Below are 18,815 nucleotides of genomic sequence, written 5' to 3' on the forward strand. Positions count from 1 at the left end.
CCGCAGCGTTTGGATTTTGGTACTATTGGGCCAATATGCATGCGCGCCAATCTCCCGGTGATCACGGCGTCCGTAAGTACAGCACAAAGCAGGCCACGTTTGCCATTCCTGTGCGCAGACAGACGCCTGGCGATCCATCGTTCAAAGTGATCACGCCGCTCTCGCAGGCCGAGGTAGATACCCGTCTGCGCGCGCACGAACGAAGCACCAAGATCGAGCGCCCGCCGGGCGCCTGCCTCGTCGCGCGCTATGATACCAATACGGTCGCGAGCAATGACCCGATTGAAGATAAGCACGCCGAGGTTATTGTCGAGCGCGACCGCGGGGTCGACGAGCCGCTTCCGAAAAGTACGCAACCGCCAGACGCGCCCCGTGGCGATCTGTGCTTCTTTACAGTGATGGATGGGCACGGCGGGCCGGACACCTCGACCATGCTCTCGGAAAAACTGGTTGCCTTTGTAGCGCTCGAGCTCGATAAAGTCTTCCGCGAGACGGGTGAGTATGCCAAGATGGGCCGCTCGCACGTCTCCACCACCTCGGCCATCTGGCACTCGCTTTTTGGCGGCGATAAGAACGCTGCGAGCCATCGACTGGCTACATCCGCACTGGACGGCGATCCTGCGATTGTGCAGCGTGCAATTGTCAAGGGCTTCCGTGGGCTCGACAAGGAAATTGTTACTACGCCGCTCGAGCTCCTGAAACAGTGCGAGCTGAGCCTTGCGGCGGCCAAGACTAGTCACATCGCTGCGCCGGGCGAAGCGACCAACTCTCTCTCCTCGTTGGCCCATACAATATGGCCGTCCAACATCAGCGGCCAGGCGAGCAGCTCGCCTTTCGTGACAGTCTCGCAGACAACCGCCCAGGACGCCATGCTCCCTGCACTTAGCGGCAGCTGCGCACTGATGCTGTATGTCGATAGCGCCCGCCGCGACTTGTACGTCGCCAATACGGGCGACTCGCGCGCCGTCGCTGGCTACTGGGACGAGCGCAACAGCCGATGGGAAGTCGAGGCACTTAGCGTCGACCAAACGGGACGCAACCCCGAAGAGCTGAAGCGCATACAGCGCGAGCATCCCTCAGACGAAAACGATACCGTCATCCAGCGCGGCCGTGTGCTTGGTGGCCTCGAACCGACGCGCGCTTTTGGCGACGCGCGCTACAAGTGGGATGCAAGCACACAAAAAAGACTCTACGATGCGTTCTGGCCCGGCGGGTATACCAAGCTGCGCCCCCCACCGCGCAATCTAAAGACGCCGCCGTATGTGACTGCCGAACCCGTCGTTGCCTACCGCAAAGTCACGCTGGCCCAGCCAGAAGCGCACGACGCGCATCATGCTTCGCCTCAAACGGCCGCGCCCCAGCGCCAGCTACGCTTCATTATCATGGCATCCGACGGTCTATGGGATCTAATGTCGAACCAAGAAGCGGTCGGCTTGGTTGCCGGCCACTTGGCTGGCATCCGTGGCACTGTCCGCGCCGCCGATCTGCAGCAGCGGTGCTTCCAGCCTGCGACGCCCGCGCCCGCGCCCGCCACATCGGAACGCGCCGAGGATGAAAAGCCGCAGCACCCACTGAACAAGTCACCGAACCACTTGCAGTCGTTCACCTTTGAGGACGATAACCTCAGCACTCATCTTTTGCGCAACGCGTTTGGCGGCGCCGCACGCGAACGTGTACAGGGCTTGCTGGCGATTCCCAGCCCCGAATCACGGAGGTACCGCGACGATATCACTGTCAACGTCATCCTTTTCCACACAACGCAGCCCGCCCGGGGCGACACAAAAGCGCCGGTTAGCGACCCCGCGCGCGCAAAGTTGTAGTGGTGTCGTGTGGACGTACATAGCCAATAAGATCGCACTCATTGGTAGAATCCTGCACAACTTCTCGGCCGATGCAAAACATGCTCCGCCGCGCAGCGTGAAACGCAGCACTCTACCGCAACATGGCCCGCAAGATTACGTTCGAAGAACTATGCCAGCACAACAAACCCGAGGACCTCTGGCTCCTGATTGACGGCAAAGGTATGTGCCTGACCCGAAATCTGACGTTAGTTTACGATGTGACGGCCTTTTTGAGCGAGGTATGCCGCAGCATTAGACTTACCCCAGCATCCTGGCGGCGACGAAGTGATGGTTGTCGAGGCCGCCAAGGATGCGACGGATCCGTTCGAAGACGTGGGTCACTCGGAGGATGCGAGGGAGCAGCTCGTGCCCATGTACCTGGGCGATCTCGTCGACATGGTATGTAGTGTGCTTGGCTGACCCCAGGAAAACGTGCCCAAGTCTGGCCGCGCTGCGTACGAGTCGGAGGAGAAGTCTGGGGCCGCAAACGCGTACGTATCATGCTATTTTCTCACCACAGCCCCTTCCTTGTTCTTGCCGGCGTTGTCGCCGCTGCAGGCTACTTTGCCTACCAAAAGTTCGTTCTGAACAAGTAGGTGCACATTCGTTAGTCATTACGTACGCGGACATGGAGAAATCATTCATTACTATACAGAGTCGAGCCATGCTGCTGCGCGCCAGCACGCAAGCGCCAAGTCGACCGTGTGCCGGTGCGCCGCAAGGCAGAGTGTGGACGACGTAGCACTACACACGTGCGGCGCCGCGCGGTGGAGCGCGGCCATGGTCGATAGCACCTTAGCACGGATACTCAAATCGGGTAGCAGATGAACTAGAGAGTAGGCAGCGAGCGCTTTGTCCGTGGGTATACGGCACACCGTGCTTTCGGTTGCGAGCGCCGACCATGGCGCTTGCTGCGTATCAATGCCGTGAAAGAGCACACTGGAACGCTCTTGCACACTCGGCAACACACCGCTCTTTACACGCGCGCACAGCTGCGCTGCCTCTTGCTGCACCCGTTCCTGGAACTGGTGCGTGAGCAGGGAGCGGAGATGCGGGGAAATGCGCGCTTCCGGTGCGGTAGGGCGGTGCGATTCTAACGTCAGCATCAGCGTCCCGGTACGTACGTCGGTCTACTAGGCGTGCAAACACCTGCTGGTCGTTGCAGATCCATATGCCGCGCCCCAGCTTTTTCTGTGCGTACCGCGGATGCAGCACATTTTCCGGCACGAGCGTCTGCTCCTCGCCGTGTACCAACGAGATCGTCGCGGTTTTAAACTGGATCATAAGCGCTACAGTTAGTGCGCCGGGTACGCACCGCTCGGCATCACAGCATGCGTCACAACGCAGCGGCGCAGAGGAGAAGCAAGTAGGTACACTTTGGTCAGCACACTCAGACGCACGAAAAAAGTTGGACTCCCATCGCGCACTCAGCCGTAAAAGCGCGTCATGTCCCTTCGCTACATCGCGCTCCGCACACGTCGTCACGCACCGCACACCCCCACGTCGAGCCACAGCGACAGCCATCCCAGCGCACGCGCCGCCGCGGCGCGGCACCTCCACAACACGTGACTGCCGCGCGTTCCGCGGCGCTGGCCAGCCGTTTGCTTGTGGCGACGATGGCGGACGCAGCGCTGAAAGCCGCGTGCACTGAACTGCAGCGCCAGTTCCATGCGCTCGAGTCGAGCACGTCGAACGAGATGCAGCAACTTTCCGAGATCGGCGCGCAGCTGTCCGAGCTCAAGCTGATGCTCACGGACCACGACCTTCTTTACCCGCACGATGCACACAATCAAGAAGCGCTCGTGCTTGCGCGCGAGGTGTTTGAGATCGGAGTCCTGTGGAGTATCCGTGTGCATGACATCGACAGCTTCGATCGCTTCTGGAACCAGCTGAAGCCGTTTTACCTGGATTTGCGCGACAAATTGCCCCCGTCGCCGAACCACGAACCGATCATTGGCCTCTCGCTCATGCGCGATATCGCCACAAACGAAATTTCGGCGTTCCATATTGCGCTTGAGATGCTCCCTGTTGATTTTGTGCGTGACAGCAAGTATATCCAGCACCCTGTCCTGCTTGAGCGGTGGCTCATGGAGGGGTCCTACTCCAATGTCTGGCGCGAGCGCCAGAATGTGCCGCGCAAGGAATACCAATACTTTGTCGATATGCTCATCGAGACGATACGACACGAGATTGCGTCGTGCGAGGAAAAGGCATACGATACGCTGCCTCTGAACGACGTAGCGACGCTCCTTTTCTTCGACTCGCTTCCCGAGGTGCTCACGTTTGCCAAGGAGCGTGGATGGCAGGTGAATCCGACGACCCAAACGGTTGAATTTGCGAACAAGGGCAAGGACAGCGTAAATGAAGAAAAGATCCCTATGCGCGCAACGATCGCGTCCAGCTTGCAATACGCGCGCGAGCTGGAGAGTATTGTGTAGGAAGCTTGTTTTACGGATAGAGGCCGTCTGGCGTTTGCAATATTGCATTTCATCTATAGTGCTTCATTTTATGCACCCCGGCATCATTTCTCTCCGGACTTCCATGCGTCGGGCGTGCCATTGTGGCGTAGAGCACACTGCCAGTCGCCCACAGCGACGTCCGCCGCAGCTGCTGCGCGCACGGGCGCATATGTCCACGATGTACCCGTGCATATTTCCCATACACACGATCTTGTCCCAATGCAGCCGCCAAGCGTTTTCATGTCGCAGCTCCACCCCGCGGCACGAATTCGCGCGATTGAAATGTGGCGTGCCGCACAATCCCGCGTTCGTATACCATCCAATGCGCTGCATCTCCTACACACACCTGTGCATTTGCGCACGCGAATTCCGTCTGCAGCATTCCAACGCCACATTCATGCCCGCGCAATTAGCACAAACGCGGGAATACCGCGACTCATGCTCAAAATGATGCGTCTTCCCTTGTACGGTGCAACAGCAGCAGGCGGTGCGTATGCATACACCCATTACAAGCTTGATGAGCTAAAGGGGAAATTGAATGCTTGGTACGGCTCCGCGTCCGATGCAGCCTCCGGATGGTACGGCTCCGCGTCCGATGCAGCCTCCGGATGGTACGGCTCCGCGTCCGATGCGGCATCCGGATGGTACGGTACACTCTCCGGCACGTTGGAATCTTCGCGCAGCAGCCTCGGTGACTTTTTCGGAAATCTCAAATCAACCGGAACGAGAGAAGAGGCGCAGGATGGCGACGACGGCGACAATGGCGGCGGCGACAAAAACGGCGGGAATAATGGCGGCGGTGACGATGAAAAAGGCTTGCTTGGCGCGGCCGCGCTCGGCGCCGCACTTACGAGCGATAACGCGCCCAGCAAAGACGAGCAACCCGCCCAAGGCAGCACAGAAGATCTCATGCTGCTTACGCGTAAACTGATCGAAGTGCGCAACATGCTCCAGGACATTGATCAAGATAGCGAGGAGCTGAATTTGCCGAGCATTGTCGTGATCGGCTCGCAGAGCAGCGGCAAGAGCAGTGTGCTTGAGTCGATTGTCGGCCACGAGTTCCTTCCCAAAGGCACGAATATGGTGACGCGCCGTCCTATCGAGCTTACCCTCGTTCACACAGAGCGCAACGCAGAAACGCCCAACGGACTAATCGAGTATGGCGAGTTTCCCGGCCTTGGCATGGGCCGGATCGCCGACTTTTCCGGGATCCAGAAAGTGTTATACGATCTCAACATGATGGTGTCTAAAGAGGAGGGCGTGAGCGACGACCCCATCCAGCTGCACATTTACAGCCCCCAAGTCCCCGACCTAAGCTTGATTGATCTTCCTGGCTACGTACAGCTCAGCTCGATGGACCAGCCAGAGGCGCTGCGTGAAAAGATTGCGACGCTGTGCGACAAGTACATTCGCGAGCCCAACATTATCCTCGCTGTCTGTGCGGCCGACGTCGACCTCGCCAACTCGCCTGCGCTGCGTGCTAGCCGCAAAGTCGATCCATTGGGCCAGCGCACCATCGGCGTGGTTACCAAGATGGATCTCATTCCTCCCAAAGAGGGCGCGGCCATTTTGAACAACAACAAGTACCCTCTTGCACTTGGGTACATTGGCGTGGTGTGCAAACCGCCGCCGCCCCCAAGCAACTCTATGTTCACGCTCGGGCGCAATCGCAACGTTGTTCAGCTTACGCAGGAGTACGAGCACGAGTTTTTTACCGAGTATCACGAAGACTTTTCTGCCCCCACGCACGGACGTAGTGCCGGGGTGCAGCCCTTGGTTGGCACCCATGCATTGCGCACGCGGCTCATGGTCGTGTTGGAGGAAAGTATGGGTGCGTCGCTCTCTGGCGTCGCCGAGACCGTGCGCAAGGAACTGGATGAAGCGTCGTACCAATTCAAGGTCCAGTACAACGACCGCATCATCACTGCGGAAAGCTACGTGACCGAGGTGATCGACGTTTTGAAGCAGCGCTTCAAATACTTTGCACACCATTTCGGGAAACCCGAGGTGCGTGTCCTGCTCAAGAGTGCATTGGATGACAAGGTCATGGACGCACTTGCGCAAATGTACTGGACGGATGGGCGCGTCGTGGAACTGACCGAGCTTGGGAATCGCCGGCGAGGATCGCCTGAAGAGCTCGACCCCGTCTGGATGCACAAGCTCGATGCCAGCACAGGAACAGTGACCAAGTGCGGTGTCGGCCGCCTCAGTACGCAGCTCGTCGCCAATACAATTCGCGCACAGCTGGAGCAGCTCGCGCTGGCAGAGCCACTGAACTACCACCACGAAACGGTGGAGCGTATTGTTGCGTTCGGCACTGCGCTCCTGACCGAGCGCTTTGGCGTCACCGCCGACCAAGTTGAGAACTGTATCAAACCATACAAGTACGAAGTCGACGTCGACGGCCGCGAGTGGGAAGAAGGGCGCAAACAGTCGGAAATACTCATGCGGAACGAGTTGGACATGTGCAATGAGGCACACGATCGACTCAAGAAGCTTGTAGGCGGTCGTCGTCTCCGCGGTGCTGTGGAATATATTTCGCAGCTCGAGCAGCGCGAAAAAGATCGCATAGCACAGCGCATCGAGCACACTGGCGACCCCGAGCAGGCGATCCAGACGCTCGACGACCAAAACGATCCTACTCGTCCTGGGTTCAATGCTGCGCTCTTGATGAAGGCCCGAGAGGCTCGTTTCCTCGAAAACCGTGCAGGGATTCTGCACATGCGCATGCTTGCTCTGCGATCGCGCCGTTGCAAGGCAGGGCCACAGAGCAAGGTGTTCTGCCCCGAAACCTTTCTGGATGTCGTCGCGGATAAACTCACCCAAACGGCAGTCATGTTTATCAATATCGAGCTCTTGGCCGAGTTCTTTTACCAGTTTCCGCGCGAAATCGACGCGCGGTTGGGCTATGACATGACCAACGAACAAATGGTGGAGTTCGCCCGGCAGAACCCGTCTATTCGCAGTCACCTCGACTTGCAGCACCGCAAGATGAAGCTTGATGATGTGATGACGAAACTGACCGAGCTCACGCAACTTTACCAGGGCAAGCATCCCAAGAAACACCAGTCGTCTAGGTGGCTATTTTTTTAGTGAATCGATACCATTGTAATGCTATAATGTAGCCCGGCGTACTCCCAAAGTGCGTTGCAATCGCGCTCGAGGCATAGTGCCCTGGCTGTGTGGGCCACAAACCAGGGCCGCACGCGCGGGATAGCATGGTCGACAGCCCCTCTCTCATGCACAAGACAGAAAGGCAGGGCCGTGTCCCACGCTTCGTTGTTGGCGGGCTATGACTCAAACTCCGGCCAAGGTAGTAGCAGGAATCCTGCGGGCTCGGTGCTCTTAAGACCCGTCGTCTTGCTGACGCGTTACACTCTGACAATCGAAGACGTTGCTACTGCGACGCACTGTACATTGCATTCCTGTCTACTATCTGTTCGGTCAGCCGCTGAACAAAAAGGGAGCTGGCTCAGCATGTCGATGCACGTCAACGGTCGTCGAAATTTTTGTCAAAAAATCGAGCCTCGGTCAAGAGATGCCATTTGTGTGCTACGCACAGCTCATCATTGCCGCTCCTCGACACACGTACCTCTGCATGCATGGCCAGGTGCGGGCGGCGCGCGGCCTACCATCATGTCACGTGATTTCAAATGCAATTGCAGTTCTGCAGAGCTACCACCTGGGCCAGTGCCGTCTTCTTGCAACATCATCAACCATGGCCGCTGCTATTGTGTCGAAGAGGAGGAAGGTATGTAGCGCTTGTGCATGAAGAATGCGAGACTAACCCACACTAGTTCGTCGCCGACGGTGTCTTTACTGCTGAGCTCAACGAGTTCTTCACTCGCGAGCTTGCAGCCGAGGGTTACTCTGGCTGTGTAGTCCGTGTCAACCACGTCCGCACCGAGATCATTATCCGTGCCACGCACACGCAGGAGGTGCTGGGTGACAAGGGTCGCCGCATCCGCGAGCTTACCTCGCTTATCCGCCAGCGCTACCGCTTCCCCGAGGGCTCGCTTGAGCTCTACGCCGAAAAAGTTCAGAACCGTGGTCTCCACGCAGTTGCCCAGTGTGAGTCTCTGCGCAACAAGCTTCTCGGTGGTCTCCCCGTCCGCCGTGCTGCCTACGGTGTGCTGCGCTTTGTCATGGAGTCTGGCGCCAAGGGTTGCGAAGTGATTGTCTCTGGTAAGCTCCGCGCTGCGCGCGCCAAGACGATGAAGTTTACCGACGGTCTCATGGTCCACACTGGTCAGCCCGTCAAGGACTTTGTGGAGTCTGCTACCCGCCACGTCCTGATGAAGCAGGGTGTGCTCGGCATCAAGGTAAAGATCATGCTTGGCTGGGACCCCGAGGGCCGTATCGGCCGTCCTTTCCCCCTGCCGGACGCGGTCACCATTCTGGAACCCAAGGAGGAGGACCCGGTTGTTACGCCCATGTCCGAGTCGCGCAACCAGCCTGCTGCTATCGAACCGGCGCAAGGCGAGACCGCTCCCGACCACCAGGCCGCTGCGCAGCCCGTTGCTTTCTAGATGCCCTGCTTATAACTGCCTAGGTACTCTATCATTGAGTACGTCGTGTGCATGGCACGCCGTGCTCCTCTATGGTCCTTAGCTCATGTCCATGTAGGCCCGACGTCCAGCGTCGGGCAATTCAAAAACTCGAATCAGCTGGCGCGACAGACAAACATGTGACTTTTCGCTGCGGCAAATGTAGCTCTGGGGCAGATCTGCAATTTTGACAGCCATTCCACTTGGGTCGCTGCGTGCGCTGTGCGGGAAGACTGGTGCTGCCGTTTTCCTTACACGACGCTCTCTATTCGCCAGGTGTAGTACGTATACAGCTGCTGCATGCCAATACAAGCGTGCGCAGTGTGTTTCAAGGACACTTGCTAACCTAGTTTTGTCTCACCAGTACATTTCGCTTCTCGAGCAGTACAACATTTACAGGAAATGTCGGTTGCTAGCAAGAACCCATTCCAACTGCTCGGTGAGGGCGGCAGCGATGCTCCCCCCGCACCCGCGAACATTTCCGCTTTTTCTGAGGCCGTGAAGCCCAAGCAGCAGCGTCCGGTCCCTGGTGCTCCGGGCAGCGCCGCCCCCAAAGCAAGCACGGACGAGCCCGTTTCGCGCGACAATCGCAACCCCCGCGGCCATGGCCGTGGCGGCGCCGACCGCGGCCGTGGTGCGCGTGGTGGCCGTGGTGCGCGTGGCGGCCGTGGCCGTGGCGCTGGCGCTGGCAGTGGCAGCGGCCGCGTCTTTGATCGTCACTCGGCAACCGGCCGCGAGGATAGCGAAAAGGCTGTGCGCCAAGCTTGGGGCGGTGTCGACGGCGAGGCTGAGGCCAAGAACGAAGAGGGTGCCAAGGCCGACGCCAAGAACGACGCCAAGGCCGACGCCAGGCTCGATGCCGAGGACGACAGCGCTACCGCCTCCCGCACCGCCGAGGACGAGGAGGAGGCCAAAACCCTCACGCTCGACCAGTACCTCGCAGCGCAGACCGAGAAGCGTGCCCAGCTCAACTCTGTTACCAAAGAGCACAGCGCGGCAGAGACTGCGACGGATGAGTCACTCTACGGCCAAAGGTACGAGCGCGAGGAAAGCTCGTACTTTTCCGGCTCGGGCGCACCAAAGAAGCTGCCGCAGAGTGCCAGGAAGGTCAAGCAGACCATCGAATTCGAGCCGAAGTACGAGCAGCCCTCGTCTGGCCGCGGCCGGGGTGCTCCGCGTGGCCGTGGCGACCGTGGCCGCGGCAGCACGCGCGGCGACCGTGGCCGTGGCAGCGCCCGTGGCAGTGCCCGTGGCAGTGCCCGTGGCAGCGGCCGCGACAGCGCCCGTGGCAATGCCCGCCCCAGCCGCGGCGGCCGCAGCCAAGGTGCGGTGGTCAACCTTTCCGATGAGTCCGCGTTCCCTTCTCTCGGTTAAGAAATTGTTTGCGAGAATAGCAAAAGCGTGCTGGCCGAACGGTATTGTGTAGTCGAATGCATAGCGCGCATTGCAGTCTAGAGGCGTCATAGCATAGGCGTGCAAGATTGCCGCGTTTAAAAGCGTCCATTCACTAGCTCTACGTGGGTATACTGTATATGCATAAACAGCGAGGAGTACAAGAGTCGCGAGAGTTGCGTATCGTACAAGGGAATGTGGCGGTAGCCGCTGCGCAGCTGGCCGAGGTTGACCATACTGGAGCCAAGCGCCACAGGCATCCCCGGCTGCTCGTCCATCACCTGGAACCGTAGAAAACATAGGTCCAGGAGGCCGTGTGTCACTTGGGGAATCGTGCCGCGGTGCTCCAGTATCTTCTCCGTGCCCTGCGTCGCGGGCACGTCAATGTGAAGGGTGCACTGTGTATTCCAGCTGGGCATTAACCCGCCGCTCGCTGCGGCAGTGCGCGGCAGTGCGCCGGGCGAGCGTACATGCTCGTCTTCATGGCCCACTTGCACCTGTGTGTGCTTGCCCCATTGCACCGGCGCATCGACGGAGAATGTAACGTAGGGTGCGATGTTGTCGTCGCGCCCGCTCGGAAGCTGCTGTGCAGAGATGAGCGTGAGAGCAATGGTTATCCGCACGGCCTGTCCTGTGCTTTTCAGCGTGCTGCGCACACGCAGCCCGGGCGGCTTGAGTCGGTAGCCTGCACCGCCGGCAAAAAACGCATGGTTCATCTCCATGCCCCGATCGCGTGTCTGCCAGTTCAGCGCGACCAGCTGGCACCCAGCCGCCCACATGGTGTGGGGAAGAAAGTTGGCGCTGTTGTTCAGCCGGCTGAGGCTGTTTAGCGAAGGGTAAACGCGCGTGAGGTGCACGACATTGTGTTTTACGAGATCCGCATTGCCCTGCCGAATGATCCGCAATGCCTTGTACTCGGACAAAGAGAAGATGTGCTCGGGCGCGTAGTGCTCCTTCTTGTTGATCCCGCGAAACCGCACGCCGACGGTGTAGACCAGCAAGTGGACCAGTTTATCCGACATCACAGGAAAATCGCGCGGCTCTTTGAGCAGCGGGCGCCGCATCTGCCGTACCAAACCACGCGCTTGGTCCAGAAACGAGTCGCCTTCGGACTCGGTGTGGTCGGTAGTGGAGAGCGACATGTCGTCCCCAAACTCGCCACGCTGCTCGAGCGTGTGAATTAGCGGCCAGTGCTTGCACTTGACCAGCACCTTGTGCCGCAGCTGCTCGGGGCTCGGCAGGCAGTCGTCCGCTTCCTCTGCAACACGCGACGTGACGAGCATGTGGCCGAGTCGCTCGGTAAGGATGTGTGCGATGCGCTCCTGCTGTGCCACGTCGTTGTGTACTTCAAGCGACAGAATCAGGGGGTACGGTGATGCAACAAACGCATACTGCGCGACAGCGGCAACAACGTCGTCAAAAGGCACACGGCTCGTGAGCGTGCGGCCGTGCGTGACTTGGGGCTGGCCGTTGGGGCCGTCCCAGCAGTCGAGTTCGACGCTTTTCGCACCTTGCTGCAGCGCACGCACGTAGCCTTCCACGGTGCTGTCGCCCTTCCACTGCCCACCGACTAGGTACGTATTGTGACTCGAGCTGATAAAATAGTCAGTCAATGGATGCTGCAGCGGGCCGCTTGGGCTCGACTCGGCGAGATTATCGGTCGAGAGAAGAAACGCATGGAATCCGTCCAGGCGCATGTCGCCATTTGTGCTGTACCGCGCATATACGCGCGCTTGCTCGTCTGCACCCCAATCCTCGCCTTGCTCCTCAGCTATGAAGCGCGAAAATGCGTCAGAGGATAGCACAGACGCGCCGCCAGCGACCCGCTCAAATATTTGCTCGATATCCGTCCTGCGCTTGAGTGCCGCGACAAAACGTTGGAAGGATGCGAAATGCAGCACGCCGCAATGCTCGGTATCCGCGGCGTCGAAATGCGCGCGTAGTTCGCGCATGCCGCACTGGATCCCGGTTCGCCTACACAGCCGCTGGACCCCACCGAGATCTAGCGCAGTATCTGTATCGCGCCACGACGCATTCAGCCAATGGTACTGCGTGCTGGAAGGATGTGCACGCCCGGTAAGGAGCGCGAGCCGCTGCGCAAGCACGCGGAGCAATGCGTCGCACCAGCGCTGCATGGACTCGGCGGAAAGCGCCACCATGTGCACCGCTTTGTATGCTTTGGGCGTTTGATAAATCACCGAAATCCACCGTGGCTCGTGCTCGTCAGCAATGTGCAGTGCTTGGCGGTATGTGCGTGCATTTGCGCCGATGCGCACGTCGCGGATCGCGTACAGCGGCACGATGTTGTTCCTCTTGCTCGCCCACGCGATAAACGCCTGGTCGGTATCTACCGCAAACACACGCTGTGCGGCTTTTTTCGGCGTCACTTTGAGCATCGGCTCACCGCGCTTGAGTGTTTCGGGGATGATCTCGTCCAAGGGCTCGAGCTCAATCGTGCCAGCGCCGCGTGGCGCTGCCGCTTGTACTGTCGCAGTAGCATGATCGCGTGCGCTGCTATCTACGCGCATCCTGCGAAATGCTTTTGTGCTTTGTTTCCAGTCGGCCAAGCGGGTTTGCAGGCCTTGCAACGGTCTGGTAAAAGAAGACGGCGAGGTGGACCACTGTGTCCCGGAATCCGATGTACAGCTCGCACAGCTCGTCTCGCTTGTGCTAGTACAGTGTATAGGTGTTGGGGTATTTTTGCGGCCTTGCTCGCAAGGCTCCGCGCCTGCGGATGCTCGCATGCTTTTGCGCACAAGAGTGGGGACCAGTCCATTTGCGCTGCTTCCCCACATGTGGCCTCCACATACTGTAAGGCTAGGCCAGCAAGGGTCAATGCGGGAATGCCAGCAGCGTGCATCACGCTTCGCGGAACGACCGACCGACGTTCACTGTCCATCTCTACAAAACTACGAGCTACATAAGTACCATGACACTGCATGTATGTGCCATACAATAACCAATGCGCCGCATCATTTACGTTCAGCCGCATGTCAATCCCACGATGCGCTCGCTGGCGGCCGTACCAGCAATGCATCAAATCGCTCAAGCATATCTTGCGCCAACAACATGACTTTGTTTTCCGGGAACCCAAACGTATCAGGAGGCGCTTCGGTCCACCCATCGACACGACCAGCATACACGTACTCCTTGCCAAGAAACGTACATCGCGCTCCGTACCGCACGGTACTATCTAGCCCCTCTTCCGGTGCAATAGCAACGTAGCTTGCAGCAATGGCGCCCCTGTAAGGATCGATCGGATGCTCTCGCGAGAATGTCCACCGCGCTACGTAAAACGCGACCTTCATAAGCATAAGCATGAGCCCAGGAATCACCCCGCTAAAGATGCTGCTCGCGACAATACCAGGATGTGCCGTGTAAGCACGCACCGCATATCCCTTCTTTCGAAGCGCACGATCCATCCCTAGCGCTGCCAGCTCGCATTGGTACTTGGTGGACTCGTACGGGTGCGGCGACACAGTCTTGTCCAAGCACTGGAAATCGGATGGGTAATAGTCCCCCATATTCGCCTCGAGCGAGCCTGTCCATATTATTCGAGATGGAACATTGTACGGCGAAGTACGCATCAATTCCAAGAGCTCATGCACTAGCAGGTAATGCATTCCGGTGTTGGTTTGCCACACCCAGCCATACCCATCCTTGCTCTTCTCGCCGACGTTTTGCAGCTTGTACGATGGGCGCGTAAGCGCGCAGTGTAAATTCGTGAGCATTTGAAAGATGGCAAGTGGCCAATTAATGCCTGCCCACGATGCACCGCCAGCATTGAGGATCATATGGGTAAGGTAAGGGTACTTGGCTTTGATTGCATCTGCACAGGCATACGAATTCTCCACACTCGCAAGATCAAGCGGGAGGATATCAATCTTGGTGTTGCGGCAAAACGATTGGCGGTATTTTGTGCGCGCCACAGCGTCACGTACAGTAACCGGCGCTTTGCGATCCAAGTCGAGCGTGCGTGGACGCAGTTGCTCACGGTTCGTGGCCACCAAGTTGCTACGCAACCACTTGCTCGGAATATCATGGCGCAAAAGCGCTTCGTCCTCTATATCATGAAGATGCACAAGTAGGCGCTCAAGATCTGCCGCGGCTTTTTTGGCTTTGGCCACGTTTCGGCATGCAAGAATCAACGTACATCCTTCGGCCGCATGAAAAGGCGTGCCAACTTCGCCGCTATTATCGCCTTGTAGTTCTTTGCTGTCCGAAGGCGTTGGAGTTGAAAGCTGCACAAGAATGCGCTCACATATACCCTGCCCAACGCCAGTGTTTGCGCCAGTCACCAGCAGAATCGGACGCATGGGCGTGTGAGCAAAAAGGTGGAGGCCGATGTGGAACGCGAAAAGTTCCAGGTGGAGGTCCTATTTCACCATGTTTCGCCCTTTGGGGCTTTTGGACGCAATTGTGTGTCCTGCGCACAGAGAAGGCGTGTGCGAGGACCAGCGCATTGGATGCCCCTACTCACACAACTTGTCGAAACTAGTCCCACCGTCTTCGGCCGTTCAACACGCGCCGCAGAAGCGCGAGCGGCCACCGACGCCGTCCACGACACAGCCTCCCAAGCGCTTCGCCGCACGACCAGTGAAAACTGGCCCAGTGAAAACCAAGGAAGCTGCTAATGATGACAATAGTCTCAAGTGCCCTGTACTCACTAGCAACGCACACCCATCTTCTACGCAGATCTCGCTTGGGGCCCGACAAGCAGCCCTGCGTCACATTTTCGGCGCGTTTCTCGAGTTTTACCAGCCGCTCCTGCGCGACTCCCGGCTGCGCACACTTGGAGAGGAGCTGTGTGTGCAAGATGCATTGGCGGTAGAGGCGCAGGTTTTCCAGCGCGCAAACCAGTACTCTTTTCGAGCGTCGGCATTGAGCGCTGCCGTCGCGGTGAAGAAACGCAACGCAGCGCTGCTCCAGCAGGCTGCTGACAATGCGGCATGCGACGTGGAACGTGCGCGTGAATGCATGGAACAGTGCACCGAGACGGGCACAAACGCACGCGTTCTGGAGAAGCGCACCGAGGCTGCGGAGCGTGTAGCGACGCGACTCAGCAAAGAGCGCATCGTCAAGGCTGGATTCCTGTGCCCAAAAGGCGACCTTCCTGCTTTGGGTTACATGAGTGATATACCTGCGTCGTTTGGTATTGGTGGCACATGTCCAGACGGTACTGGCGAGAATCATATGTGCGCGCGATGCTCAGTCGATTTCCGCGTCGCGCCACTCACCACCGCACAAGCAAAAGAAGCATGTCGATTTCATCCTGGCCGTGCTCGCCGCGAGCCTACAAGTGAAGGAAGCAGGCGCCGAGTGTTTCGGTACTCGTGTTGTGGCAGGACTGTTGATGGGAATGCATTGGGTGACGACCGCTGCGCGACAGGCCCGCATGTTTTCAAAGAAGAAGCTTTGGATGCGCTGCATAATCGAGAGCCGTTTGTCACAACAAAAGAGCTTGCAGAGCAGGTAGGCAGTACAGGCGCCCTGGATGTCGCAGCGCTCGACTGCGAGATGAGTTACACGACACAGGGCCTGCGTGTGACGCGCATCACACTGGTCGACGAGGCCGGCGAAGTCGTGTTTGACGAGATGGTTCGGTGCTCCGCGCCGATCGAAATACTCGACTTGAATACCCAATTTTCCGGCATTCACGCCGAAGAATACGAAGCCAAAGCTGTGCTATCGCTGCAAGAGGCTCGCAGCCTCTTGGCACAGTACATCGGGCCGAATACCATTCTGATTGGACATGGTTTGGAGAATGACTTGCGCGCAATTCGACTCGTGCATACCAACATTGTCGATACTGTCCAGTTATTTCCTCACCCGCGTGGCCTGCCGTATCGCATGGCGCTCCGTGATCTGGTGTCCAAGCACCTTGGCAAGATTATTCAAGCGGGCGGTGCACAAGTCGGGCACTCGTCTGCGGAAGATGCACAGATGACACTCGAGTTGGTCCGCTGGCGTTGGAAACACCACCGCATGTCTATTGTATAGTTACGAATAATTACGAATTGGCAGGTTGTAGTGCTGCGCGCTGCTCACGACGCCGCGCGCGCTTTGCCTTCTTGCGCTCGGCACGCGATGTATGCTCGCCCTTGTCACTGTGTTTCCGTTTGGGCGCGGGCGCGTCCGTTTTGGGGGTTTGCGCGTTGGCTGCACGTATATCTTCCAGCAGTGCAACAAGTGTCCGAGGATCGATATGCAGCACGCGGTCTCCCTCTTTCTCGCATTCCATGTCGACAAACTTTACAAAGCGAGTGTATCGCCTGAGGTGATTCTGGGTGAGTGCGTATGGCGACGTACCTTGCTTTCCAGGTGGACCTCTATACTTTTTTCGTTCTTTAACTGGATGATGGGGCATGCAACGCATCGGTATTGAAGCAAAGTGCGTGGTAGGGTGTCTGGATCCGCATATATCGGTGATTTGAGTGCCTGCTTGACGGTGAATGGCGCACCGGTATCCTCCTCGTCCTCATCCTCATTCTCCTCGTCCTCGTCCTCGTCCTCTTCATCCTCGCCGTCGTCGGTGCCACTTTCAACGTCACTTTCACTATCGCTCCCACTGTCCTCGTCGAGAATATTATCTACACTAACAGTGCCATATTCTTCATCACTGCTCAGATCCTCCTTCACCCCTTGTGCCTTGCTCAGCCGCTTGAACATCTGGGCGAGGAAAAAAGTGGAGCGAGTGGAGCGAGTGGAGGTGCGTGGCAGCGCGTCAAAAGGTGGAGGTACGCGTCGCACACAGTTCCTTCGCATGTCTGCGCGTTCCCAGCGGAGCATGCGCCGGACGCAAGCGACCCGGGAGCAGCCAAGCACCGCATCCGACACACAAAACTCTTCAGAGTCTGCTGAAGATGCATGGATTGAGACATTAACAGGTGCAACGCGCGATTCATTTACCAGTGGCGCACGTTCCGCAGCGCTTGCTCTTGGTCCAGCGGTACGTACTCCATTTGCTCACACCAGGAAACGGAGCGTAAGTCTGCGGATATCGTGCGTCTTGCGCTATTCACCGAGTACAAACGTCAATCCATAAAGCGCGACGATATTATGAAAAAAAGTACGTCGTAGCATTGCTAACCCAGTCATCGGCAAGCCAGCGGCCCGTGCATACCCAATTATTCTGAGCAGTGCTCAAAACAAGCTGCGCACCACATTTTCGTACGAGCTTGTCGATATCCGCATGCGCTCTCAAGAGAATCCGCTGCTGGTCGAGCAAGCGGCGGAGCTCGACGCTCGCACCGTAAAACGACCCAGGACCGAGGAGCGCGCAAAAGAGCTCGCATCTGCACATGCGTATATTCTACGATCGACCCTACCTCTTACGCTAATAGCAAAGATGGCCGCGCACACTGACCCGCCGCTGCTAGACTGGCACGAAGATGGCCAGCTTGCACGTATGGGTCTCCTGTACACGATCCTAAGCATCGTTCTCCTGCATGGCCGCCAGATTTCCGAAACACGGCTGCGGGCGCTTTTAGCACAGCTATCACTCTCTGTCGACCGTGCCCTGCCGCAAGCGCTCCAGCCGTTTGTGACGGATGCAGATGCAATGGATCCACACTTGCAAAGGCTTACATTGGATTCCTACCTAGCACAGCTGCAGCGCCATGGGTATCTAGACAAGGTGCGCGTACAAACCGCGCGAGGCCACGATGGGGGCGTGCCAGCGCCGGAATTTGAATTGCGGTGGGGTCCGCGCGCAGAGGCCGAGGTCGGCGAGCCTGCGGTTGCTGGCTTTGTCGCGCAACTCTACAGCGAGGCGAAGCCCGAGGAAGGCAACGCGATAAGGCCAGACGAGGTATTTATCAAGCAAGTAGAACGGGCCGCGGGCTCCAAATTGGTAGGCTAGGGATGCACCGTGTACACTTGCCCATCGAGTTCCATCCGCGATCGGTTGCACCACAGCGGACTCCAGAACCGCATGATGTCTGCCCATTCCGGTCCTTGGAGCATGCGTTCGTGCATATCCGTCTGTGATGCGATATTGTGGTGCGTTACATGTGCATACGCTTTGTACAGCCAAGCAAGCTGCTGGCGCTCTGCAGAGGTGACTACGTTGCGTGAAAAACGCGTCACAAAGCATACCGGCGACGCAAGTGCTGGATAAAACGTCGGCAAGGAAAGCAGGGGTCCCTGGACACTGACGATGCTGCCGAGCTGAAGGTGCTGCCGCTCGACAATGGCAGTTTCTAGCGCTAGCGTCCCGCCCTGTGCAAACCCAAGCAAGTGAATTCGCTCGGGAGGCCAGCAACAACCGTGCTCCTCTTCCGGCGCACACAGGTAGGCGAGCCACTGCTGCACTACTGCAATTCCCGCCCGAGGATCTGGCTGCGCAATGGGCTCTCCTAGCGGTGTGAAACTATCCCACCACATCCAAGCGTCTTCTTCCAAGAATGGCACGCGCCGAGTCCCTTGCAAACATAGGACTACAGTCTGTGGCAGCGCATTCTGCAGCGACGTTCCGAGCGATGCAAATGGCGCCGCGGTATCCCCGAGGCCATGCAGCAGCACGACGAGATTCGAATCGACTCCATCGAGTGCGCCTCGATACGCAAATGCTCCAC

General features: G+C 58.2%; 12 protein-coding genes across 12 annotated transcripts; 8 read left to right on the forward strand and 4 right to left on the reverse strand.

Moving 5' to 3' along the window:
* Positions 1 to 35: 35 nt before the first annotated feature.
* On the forward strand, positions 36 to 1,820 carry MVES1_001650 ([pyruvate dehydrogenase (acetyl-transferring)]-phosphatase; the record flags this gene model as incomplete). Its single annotated transcript, XM_056206491.1, has 1 exon — positions 36 to 1,820. One exon carries the CDS (start codon positions 36 to 38, stop codon positions 1,818 to 1,820), a length of 1,785 nt encoding a protein of 594 aa, XP_056062466.1.
* A 122-nt stretch (positions 1,821 to 1,942) lies between these two features.
* On the forward strand, positions 1,943 to 2,437 carry MVES1_001651 (uncharacterized protein; the record flags this gene model as incomplete). The annotated part of the gene is made up of 5 exons (XM_056206492.1): positions 1,943 to 2,021; positions 2,052 to 2,080; positions 2,109 to 2,240; positions 2,268 to 2,332; positions 2,362 to 2,437. The coding sequence occupies 5 exons, from the start codon at positions 1,943 to 1,945 to the stop codon at positions 2,435 to 2,437; spliced, it is 381 nt and encodes a 126-aa protein (XP_056062467.1).
* Positions 2,438 to 2,488: 51 nt separating this feature from the next.
* MVES1_001652 (uncharacterized protein) lies at positions 2,489 to 3,365 on the reverse strand (the record flags this gene model as incomplete). The annotated part of the gene is made up of 4 exons (XM_056206493.1): positions 2,489 to 2,934; positions 2,966 to 3,130; positions 3,157 to 3,216; positions 3,242 to 3,365. 4 exons carry the CDS (start codon positions 3,363 to 3,365, stop codon positions 2,489 to 2,491), a joined length of 795 nt encoding a protein of 264 aa, XP_056062468.1.
* Positions 3,366 to 3,457: 92 nt separating this feature from the next.
* On the forward strand, positions 3,458 to 4,279 carry RPN12 (regulatory particle non-ATPase; the record flags this gene model as incomplete). Its single annotated transcript, XM_056206494.1, has 1 exon — positions 3,458 to 4,279. One exon carries the CDS (start codon positions 3,458 to 3,460, stop codon positions 4,277 to 4,279), a length of 822 nt encoding a protein of 273 aa, XP_056062469.1.
* A 199-nt stretch (positions 4,280 to 4,478) lies between these two features.
* msp1 (mitochondrial dynamin GTPase Msp1) lies at positions 4,479 to 7,393 on the forward strand (the record flags this gene model as incomplete). Its single annotated transcript, XM_056206495.1, has 2 exons — positions 4,479 to 4,486; positions 4,534 to 7,393. The coding sequence occupies 2 exons, from the start codon at positions 4,479 to 4,481 to the stop codon at positions 7,391 to 7,393; spliced, it is 2,868 nt and encodes a 955-aa protein (XP_056062470.1).
* Positions 7,394 to 8,018: 625 nt separating this feature from the next.
* RPS3 (40S ribosomal protein S3) lies at positions 8,019 to 8,829 on the forward strand (the record flags this gene model as incomplete). The annotated part of the gene is made up of 2 exons (XM_056206496.1): positions 8,019 to 8,051; positions 8,098 to 8,829. 2 exons carry the CDS (start codon positions 8,019 to 8,021, stop codon positions 8,827 to 8,829), a joined length of 765 nt encoding a protein of 254 aa, XP_056062471.1.
* A 420-nt stretch (positions 8,830 to 9,249) lies between these two features.
* On the forward strand, positions 9,250 to 10,221 carry MVES1_001656 (uncharacterized protein; the record flags this gene model as incomplete). The annotated part of the gene is made up of 1 exon (XM_056206497.1): positions 9,250 to 10,221. One exon carries the CDS (start codon positions 9,250 to 9,252, stop codon positions 10,219 to 10,221), a length of 972 nt encoding a protein of 323 aa, XP_056062472.1.
* Positions 10,222 to 10,337: 116 nt separating this feature from the next.
* Positions 10,338 to 13,180, reverse strand: MVES1_001657 (phosphoinositide phospholipase C; the record flags this gene model as incomplete). Its single annotated transcript, XM_056206498.1, has 2 exons — positions 10,338 to 12,831; positions 13,176 to 13,180. 2 exons carry the CDS (start codon positions 13,178 to 13,180, stop codon positions 10,338 to 10,340), a joined length of 2,499 nt encoding a protein of 832 aa, XP_056062473.1.
* Positions 13,181 to 13,232: 52 nt separating this feature from the next.
* On the reverse strand, positions 13,233 to 14,555 carry ERG27 (3beta-hydroxysteroid 3-dehydrogenase; the record flags this gene model as incomplete). The annotated part of the gene is made up of 1 exon (XM_056206499.1): positions 13,233 to 14,555. The coding sequence occupies one exon, from the start codon at positions 14,553 to 14,555 to the stop codon at positions 13,233 to 13,235; it is 1,323 nt and encodes a 440-aa protein (XP_056062474.1).
* Positions 14,556 to 14,625: 70 nt separating this feature from the next.
* On the forward strand, positions 14,626 to 16,239 carry REX3 (RNA exonuclease 3; the record flags this gene model as incomplete). The annotated part of the gene is made up of 1 exon (XM_056206500.1): positions 14,626 to 16,239. The coding sequence occupies one exon, from the start codon at positions 14,626 to 14,628 to the stop codon at positions 16,237 to 16,239; it is 1,614 nt and encodes a 537-aa protein (XP_056062475.1).
* A 10-nt stretch (positions 16,240 to 16,249) lies between these two features.
* MVES1_001660 (uncharacterized protein) lies at positions 16,250 to 16,908 on the reverse strand (the record flags this gene model as incomplete). The annotated part of the gene is made up of 2 exons (XM_056206501.1): positions 16,250 to 16,489; positions 16,549 to 16,908. The coding sequence occupies 2 exons, from the start codon at positions 16,906 to 16,908 to the stop codon at positions 16,250 to 16,252; spliced, it is 600 nt and encodes a 199-aa protein (XP_056062476.1).
* A 94-nt stretch (positions 16,909 to 17,002) lies between these two features.
* On the forward strand, positions 17,003 to 18,100 carry MVES1_001661 (uncharacterized protein; the record flags this gene model as incomplete). Its single annotated transcript, XM_056206502.1, has 3 exons — positions 17,003 to 17,188; positions 17,215 to 17,308; positions 17,334 to 18,100. The coding sequence occupies 3 exons, from the start codon at positions 17,003 to 17,005 to the stop codon at positions 18,098 to 18,100; spliced, it is 1,047 nt and encodes a 348-aa protein (XP_056062477.1).
* Positions 18,101 to 18,815: the final 715 nt, after the last annotated feature.

Source organism: Malassezia vespertilionis, chromosome 3 (assembly GCF_029542925.1).
Source record: "Malassezia vespertilionis chromosome 3, complete sequence".
NCBI lineage: Eukaryota > Fungi > Basidiomycota > Malasseziomycetes > Malasseziales > Malasseziaceae > Malassezia > Malassezia vespertilionis.